The sequence below is a fragment of the Amphibalanus amphitrite genome, unplaced genomic scaffold (genome assembly GCF_019059575.1).
Source record: "Amphibalanus amphitrite isolate SeventyFive unplaced genomic scaffold, NRLGWU_Aamphi_draft 001231F_arrow, whole genome shotgun sequence".
Lineage (NCBI taxonomy): Eukaryota > Metazoa > Arthropoda > Thecostraca > Balanomorpha > Balanidae > Amphibalanus > Amphibalanus amphitrite.
Window position 1 is genome coordinate 140,838 of NW_024882724.1, and position 8,740 is coordinate 149,577.

The 8,740-nt window shown below is 53.9% G+C and overlaps 1 protein-coding gene across 1 annotated transcript; it reads left to right on the top strand.

Moving 5' to 3' along the window:
* Nucleotides 1-2,307: 2,307 nt before the first annotated feature.
* On the top strand, nt 2,308-6,967 carry LOC122371322. Its single transcript, XM_043347566.1, has 4 exons — nt 2,308-3,247; nt 3,646-3,757; nt 4,235-4,477; nt 5,916-6,967. Exons 1-4 carry the CDS (start codon nt 3,198-3,200, stop codon nt 6,249-6,251), a joined length of 741 nt encoding a protein of 246 aa, XP_043203501.1. The 5' UTR covers nt 2,308-3,197; the 3' UTR covers nt 6,252-6,967.
* The last annotated feature ends 1,773 nt before the right edge of the window (nt 6,968-8,740 follow it).

Genomic DNA, 8,740 nt, shown 5'->3' on the forward strand with positions numbered 1-8,740 from the left:
GTCATGATTTTAGAACGCCCTTTCTTCCGACCGGCTTTTTGAACGTTGATGCGCAGCTGCGGAAGTGGTCGGATGGACTCTGGGCTTCCGACAAGCAACTAAGACACGGCGACAGCAGGCGGCTGGAGCACGGCCGCGGCAGGCAGCTGGAGCACGGCCGGCCCCGGGGCTGGCGGCTGGAGCACAGCCGCGGCAGGCGGCTGGAGCACAGCCGCGGCAGGCGGCTGGAGCACGGCCGGGGCCGCGGCGTGCTGATCTGCCGTCGCTGGGGCGACGACCGGTGCGAAGACCGCCGTCGGCGCAGTCTTCGTCGTCGAAGATATCCCGGTTGAGCGGCGTTATCCCGGCTGCTTCGAATCCCTTAAGGATGTTCTTCCGCGTGAAGGTGGCGTCTTGGGCACGACGAAAAATCGGCGCCACCTGGTAGAGGTCGATGTGACGTCCCGGGTTCACCATCTGCCGCCGGGTGCCGAAAGCCAATCAGCGGACACCTTGGTTAGGTCGTCCCTTGCATTTAGACTCCGCCGCATTACCATCCTCAGTGGCAGAACTTAGCCAGCGCAGCGCGTCGCTCGCAGACTAGGCAAAAAATCAACTGAGTCGCTGGGCGGCCAATTCGCCCCGTATGGGGCGGCCAATTTACCCCAATATGACATTTTTAGGAAAAGGGGTCCGCAGACAAGCAAGAATTGTTACTTAAACTTGCAAAAGGGTCAGACAGCTCCCTGAATTACCAGATTGTTCTACCAATAGAGTTAAAATTTTGATGTCACCCAAATAAGGGACACTATGCATCTTTTCGTAAAGAAGAAAAAGTTACGTTTTTTAGCCAAAATCCAAATATCGTTGTCTTTACAAAAAACTGGGCGTCGCCGAGTTTCCTTAGTTTCTTTCCAAAGTAGTTCTTATGACGGCGGATGAAGTCATATTAAAAAATAATCGCTCGGGACCGTCAAAACGCGTAGGCATGGGGCGGCCAAAGTGACCCGGGCGGCCAAATGACCCCGCTCTCCCCTACCAGAATCTTTGCGTATGGACGTCAGTTTCTCGGAAGTATCGGAACGCATTTTATATGGCGATGCAGGGTCTGATCCAGGAAGATTGTTTTGTAGAAATGTTCAAACTTCAAAGAACTTCCGAACTGTTTTACCACATGTTATCCTGTTTTGTATGTCATCCTGGTCCGAACTGTTTTACTCAGGGATGCGGAGCCGGAGCCGGAGTCGGAGCCGGAGCCGCCGGAGCCGGCATATTTTGCCCGGAGCCGGAGCCGGAGCCGGAGCCGTGAAACAATATAGACCGGAGCCGGAGCCGGAGCCGGAGCCGCCAAAAAAGGGGGCGACTCCGGCTCCTTTTTATTTTTTGAAGAGGAAAAAAAATAATTGACCTAGTTCGGTTTGACAGTACAAGGCAGTGAAACATATGGTATGTACTTACGTCATGGGCCATCAAGTGAATGAAAAAAGCCGAATATCCCCAGTATCCCACAGTACGCAATCAACTTCCTGTCTGCTCCTCCCCCCCCCCCCCCACGTCTACTGCATCCCCAGAACATGAGGACCGGTCATCAGGTGACGGCCATTGTTTTCAAGCCAGTGCAGTGGACTGCGACTCCCAGCACCGTCTCTGCCGAGACGGGTGTCAGCTTACGATGGTTCAGTGAACTCCGATTCGCGGCGACTGCGTTTCCAATGCCATCGCTTCCTAGTCCTTTGTTCTGCCAGTTCTCTCCGCGGTGCGTTTGCGCGGGGACGCGGTCATGAGCCGGTCATGGCAAAGAGTAACGCGTATAACCAATCCAATTTTTCTTCCACCCGTATTTAATTGATTGCATAGGGGATGTACTGAGTCGGAGCCGGAGCCGCCGGAGCCGGAGCCGCCGGAGCCGGACCATTTTACTCGGAGCCGGAGCCGGAGCCGGAGCCGCCATAACATTTCACCCGGAGCCGGAGCCGGAGCCGGAGCCGATTTTTTTCTCCGGAGCCGGAGCCGGAGCCGGAGCCGTCTGAAATTTCCACGGCTCCGCATCCCTGGTTTTACTTATTTTTCATCTTTTCATGCGGACTAAGCCTCGCGAGCAGATAAAAGTCGGATGATCCAGTTTAGGGACCTCACAGGCCGCCACTAGACCTTGTGACCGATGACCGTTTATCTGTGCTGGCCGCATTGATGAAAAGACCCGCTCCAGACCTTTGTGCGTAGCTGAGCTGAGTGTGGATTTGAGCGTCGAAACCCAATGCACCTTCAGATCAGGCCGCTGTCGGAACGAAGCTCGCCATCGAGTCCGGCGGCTTGCAGCCGTCACAAAACGCCGCTGCGCACTGACCAAGCAGACGCTGTGGCGAACTGATCCGTACTCAATAATACGATACGCATTGGTTTGATAGATGTTTCCAGATAATCGATAAATATTTACTTAAACACAGCGTATGCGACTCAACCTGTTTTGTATCGATTGCTGCTGCGTCTCTCTTCGATATGCGCTTATAAGTTCGTTTTTAGGGCAGCCGTACCAGTATCAGTGTGTATTCTGGTAATAATAACTGGCTGGTATGATGCGAACGAATTAGTCAGCCTGTCGACGCACTTTCGGGAGTAAAATGCGTAATCTGATTTTGGGTCTATGGGAATGCGTAAAGCTGAACGTCAAAGACCTCAAAATTATGTGATTGCGCTTGCTAAGGGAAGTGTTGTTTGGACTATCAATGTTTAAGTTTTCGCCTGTCTGATGTCAGATGTGTCGGAATGTGACGACGACGCCATCCATCATCTTTTTATAACATCTTCCTTATCACTATTCTCCTCCTGTCCCCAGCACTTTTTTGCCCTTCATATTTACCGCTTGAGGAGGTGCGACATTTCTCTCCAAGCAAACAATTTTTTGTCCCATCTAAACTCGGCACACGACTGACGTGCCTGACACAATCCATGCGCCGGTACGTAAATATGGGCGTGGCCAAAGTCAGGGGGTGCTCTCACTATCCAGCGTTTTCGTCAGATGTAGCGATCGAGCGTCAGATCGGCGGCCACCGGCCCGGGTCTCGGCTGGCGAGCGATATCGGCAGTGTTTATAGCGTCTGCGGCCGCTGCCCTCGATACTGACCGGCGGCGGCAGCGGCGGGCCCGCGACGGCGGTCAGTCGACGGCCGGAGGCGGCACAGGAAGGCGGCCGGGGGCGACGGAGGAAGGCGGCAACCATGTCGGTCCAGTCGGCCATGTTCCAGAGGCTCTTCCAGCGGCGGCACAGGTTAGATACTGCACCCCCAGGCCCCAGCCAGGTGGTACCGTGACTGGTGCGTCGCTGCGCGCGTTGTGCTGTGCACAAGCTATCGTTCCGCGGATTTTTTCTCCTGAACCAATCTGCCAAAGATGACTTGTACCCATGCATTACAGTGACAGGACCCGCGCACGAGTTATGGAATATGGAGCAGTGACCGGTGACCCCTTCCCACGCGGTGGCCTCATGCAAGCGACAGACCACAGACCTGTCAGATCTTCGGTAGAATCTGTGGCACAGGTCACTTTACCCTCTCCCAATAGAACCCGTACAGGTCACACGCCACTAACTGGCCATCCTGTTCACCATCGGCAGATCCCGTGCCGGTCACAGGTCATTGACCGGTCACTCTCTCCCACTCCCGACAGGACCGTCAGCGGAATGCACGACTACAACATCGAGTACGTGCCCTACAGCCGCGACCGGCTGGACGAGATCATCGAGCTGATGCTGGACACGTTCTTCACCCGCGAGCCACTGGTACGTATAACCCTCGAAACTTACCTTGTACGTAACTCGTGAGCCCCTAATACGTAACCGGTGTGCCCCAGGTACGTAACATGCGAGCGTCTGGTACGTAATCCACGGGGGCGTGGTACGTAACTCGTGAGCCCGAGGTCCGAGCTTCGTAACCCGCTAGCCCCTGTGTTCGTAACCCACTGAGGGCGTGCTCGTAACATTCTTTGCTGCTTCAAGAGTCGCGGCCACTTGATGTTTGAGGTCTACACTTACCGCTTCGATCACAGTACCATAGCCAAGCTGCTGCTGCTGTGGCTCGCTCGTTTCGTTTTTGCTTTCGCTCGGTCGCTCGTTCATTTTTGCTACTTTTCTTCTGTCGTCTCATACGCCCCTGCATTTAGCTCTCAGCCCACAGCTTCTGGTTACTGGTTCCTCCCCAGTTCGTAGAATGCTGCCGTTCCGTTCATTCCCTCCCTGTGACCATATCTTTCCCTGCAGGCGATGAGCGTCTCCAGCGCTCCGGGCTCCTCCCGCGAGGACGTCCTCAACTGGCTGCGGCCGTGTATCTCCGGTTGGACGCACGAAGTGATGTTACTGGCCGTGGACGCTGACCGTGACAAGCTGGTGGGCGCCACGCTGAACAACGTGATCACGGCTGAGGACCGCGACACGTGGAGCTGGCCGCGGCACGCCAACACCGAGTACGCCCGGCTGGTGTTCGGCTTTACAGAGGAACTCGGCGTGAGTAGGGGGAGATGTGGAGAGGGTGGGGAAGATAGGCGGGCAATGGGCATGGTGGGAGGGTAGGCACTAGGCAAGCCCGGTGGGTATGTCTGGTGGGAGTGAGGGTTTGGCTGGTGGGTCTGTTATTTGTATGGTGAGAGTATGAGAATGCCCAGTGGGTTTTTGGTTGGTGACGGTGGATGCGGCTGGTTGGGAGTCTGGTAGGAATGTGGGTGTGTCCATGGTTCGTATAAACGATCTTCATGGGCGAGTCATGTCTAATGAAAATATGGAGCTGCTGCGTAGTTGATAAGCGCTGGGTAAATAAGTATGAAGTCCAGCTCGCAAGCCCCAAATAGAAGTGTAATGGATATGAAATGGACGTCACAGGTCAGCGGATTAATCAGACGCCGTATGCCAGCCCAAACATAAGATATGCCTGTCCACTTCCCACGCCACACGGTGATGGTATTGCGAAACAATTGCAAAATGATATTTCCCATATACATAAACAGGAGACAACAAACTTTTTCAATGTTTATAAGAGCTAAAAGGCGACTGAGAACAGCATGAGTGTAGACTGTAGAGCTCGGCAGTGGCCTTCCTATATGGCTCAAATGTCCGAAAAGACCACTCGCCGCCATCCGGCAGCGCCGTTTGGGTTTACGCCTAGTTGGTACAGCGTGGCGCCGGCGTTTTCTAGGCCACTATAAACACTGTTTGACCTTCAGCCGAGCGTGGCGCGCGGTGCGACACACAGTCATTCCATGCGACTGGCGTGGTCTGGGAGCGGAGGGGGCTTGTCCTGCCCGCGGCGCCGGAAAGTGGGGTCCGTGACGGACGGACGGAGCGCTGCCGACGGGTCTGGTGGTTTGGTCCGGGCCGCAGGACTGGGGTGCCGGTCGGTCTCTCTGGTCTGGTCTGCAGGCGAGGGCGCTGATTGGTCCCCGGTCCGCAGCGGTAGGCCCGCCTGCAGGTCTGGTCCCGGGTGGCTGGGCGGTGGTTCTGGTCCCGGACGGCTGGGCGGTGGTTCTGGTCCCGGACGGCTGGGCGGTGGTTCTGGTCCCGGGTGACAGGGCTGCCGGTCTGTGGTCTACCACCCGCCACACATACACAAACAGACCAGTCAGACATCAGCGGAGGCGGACCACTGCGCTCGACTGGTCACACAGAGGTCGTAAGCGCAGTGTGTATAATGCCGTAAGTACGTTTGCACAAACAGAACCTGAGCGGACGATACACAGACTCCAGACGCGCTGGTCGGTACAAGGCTATTGCAGTATACCGACACAATCAACTACCCGGCTATAACCAGACCGCGGCCGGTGCACAAAAACGAAACCAATTCTACCCTCAGCTGTTTATAAGCTCTGTGCGCCTTTCCCTCGTATGACCACCGACCAGCCCGGGTTGTGTATCATCCATCACTGACACTGTTATTTCTCTCTGTCGGCAGCACGATGTGGACGTGTTCTCACATTTCGGCGCCACGCGCGTCCTCCACCGGTGCATGACAGCCGTGCACCCGGACTACCACCACCAGGGCATCGCCAAGGTGCTCGTTGACACCAGCTCGTTCGAGCTCGCCCGCAAAGAGGGCTGCGAGGCCGTAGTGGCCGGCGTCACCCACCGCGCCGCTCAGAAGATCCTCATCACACAGGGCTTCGAGGTGCTGCAGGAGCTACCCTACCTGGACAGCAAGACGCTTACAAACAGTCCCTACTTTGACGAGACGCGGCTCGGTCACCACAGGTCGGCCAAGCTGATGGGCATCTCACTGACCGATTCGTAATAGGCAGGATGCTGGGCCCCGGTCTCGATAACCCGGTTTGGGGCCGGGTTGCTGCAATGATAATCCAGCTGTGTATGCGTGCAAGTGTTGATGTGTATGCGCCGCGGTGGGGTGGGGGGCGGGGCGGGTGGATGGCAGAGCTCTTCTCTGGGGTCGTGTGTGTATGTGAAGGAGGGGAGGAGCGCGAACTATCTTCCACTGACTACGACATAAGCATTGTCTGAGTTAAAAGCGCCGGGAGTTCCGAGCTATGCTGTTATGGAGGAAGTAATGAATGATGTGCGAGGGGTGCCACAGTGACGACGGAATGACTACGGACACCATGTACGCAACAGAGTATGTATTGATAAATGCTGACTTGCTGAGTGTTGTGGCTCCGGCTACTGGTGAGGCCTGCTCTGAGGTGTCACGCCTCACCTGTGTATTGTTCTTGTAAGTGATGGATGGGTTGCTTCCCTCTAGCGTTTGCCACACGTAGGCGGAGAGTGTCCGACTGTCTTAAGGCGCGGACTGTGTTCGGTCGCATCGTGTCGAATGATGACTGGCGCTATATGGCTAGAGCGCCAAGTTGCCGGCGCGGTACAGTGAATATAACCTGAGACCTCTGTATACCGGTATCGGGTATACAAAGGTCTATGACGCAACTGATGTTGGATACATGCATATCGTATAACAATGCTTCAAGCGAAAGATCGAGGCAATAAAGTGACAATAAATACGGTATATACGAAAGTGGTAGCATAGAATAAGTTCTGCATTCCGCAAACCTTTGGAATGTTCCTATATCGATCCTGAATCTCGCAGTTCACGGTTCCTTAAAGCGAGACACGCTGGTAAATATAGTGAATTAGGAAATGAACTCAACTCATGGTCACACCGTTCCGTGCTTCTATCCTCAGGATACTGAAATCCTTCTCCTCCACGCCGCAACCCCCCTCCGGGCTGGACAGGCAACTTTATCTCATGGGGGCTGCTCCCTTGGAGCGGCACCGCTGCTCCCGAGGGAGCGCACCCCGTAGCCGGGTGCAGTGAGTGCCTTGGGGCTGGGTGGCTTGTCCTCTGGACGGGCTCAGCCCCGGCGACTCACTAGGGTGCCTGCCCAGACCAATGTCTCCCCCTAATTCCCATCATCCTTCCGGCTCTGAAATGGTCTAAATGGACCGAAAGGGCCTAACCCAACAAAACAAAACAAAACTCATGGTACCGATTTAACCCTATTAGTGGCAGGGTTGTTTTCATCCACCCCTCAGGTTTTTCGGGAATATCTCCGAAACCGCTGAAGCTACGATGCTGAAATTTTCTGACTTTTCCTAAAACTAAATTGGGCACATTCCCTGAAAATTTCAAGTTCATAACTTTACCAGGGGCGGCTCCAGAGCACTGGGAATTGGGGGGTCCTATTCGTGAAGCGAGTCATTTGGGCGAAGATCACGATGCTGCACCAGTTTTACGAACAGTGAATGAAAGGTATCATGTGATAACATATACAGTTATTGTGCATCCTCTTTTGACACGTTTTTGCTATAATAGGCGGATCCAGGCGTCCAAAAAGGGGGGTTATGTCTTACCTCCCAACATAGGTGCCCTGACACCGCCTATGCATGACCAATACAATTGTAGTCGTTCTCTCATAAGAAAATTGTAACATAACAAGACCATTACCGCACTTTTTAGAAACAGTACCAACAAAAACCTTATTTACTATACTTTTTGTGTACCCCCAATCTCAATGATCTGTATCCGCCTATGATTTTTGAAAATGCATATTTTTTAGGATCCATGTGAATTCCTGGTTCATTCTCTATCGATCGGCAAAAGTTGCGTTAAGATTGGTTCAGAAACCTGGCCGTGATAAACAGTCAAAAATGTATCTGCAATTTGCCCGTTTTTGCCCCCCTCTACCACCCCCTATTGACATTTTTTAATTTTTATTTTTTTATAAATGTAGATCACGTTGAGCGAAATCGAATGCCGTTTGAATTTTGAAAATCGGCCCGTTAGATCTCGAGATATCAAGGGGGGGGGGGTCGTAAACAGCCCCCCTGCCACTAATAGGGGTAGCCAGGAGCCTGCCACTAATAGGGTTAACCGTCTATGTAGTTTGCCAAGCGATGTATAGTACAGGATAGCAAAACAGACTGGTCACCCTTCCCAGTTACTTCTCAACCCACGTGTAGATGTCGCTTCGATGGATCATCTTGCAAATTTTCATCGCACACACTAACCCCACTTTTGAACAGTTCCCCTTCGTTCAGACGCGTCCCCTGGGTCGTCGCTGTGCTTTTATTTCATCTCGTGTTAGTGAAATGGTAAGGTGAATTTCCACTCCCAGTATGCGGCCTAGAAAGCAGTGGTTTATGCTCCCGCCGATAGATGTCACCACTATATAACGCCTGATCCACGCTGCACCGCAAAGCAGCTACTCATCTCCGGCAGGTAGCGCTAGCGCAGCGCATCAGGCATGCCCGGCTGTTGAGTGAGTAGTACCA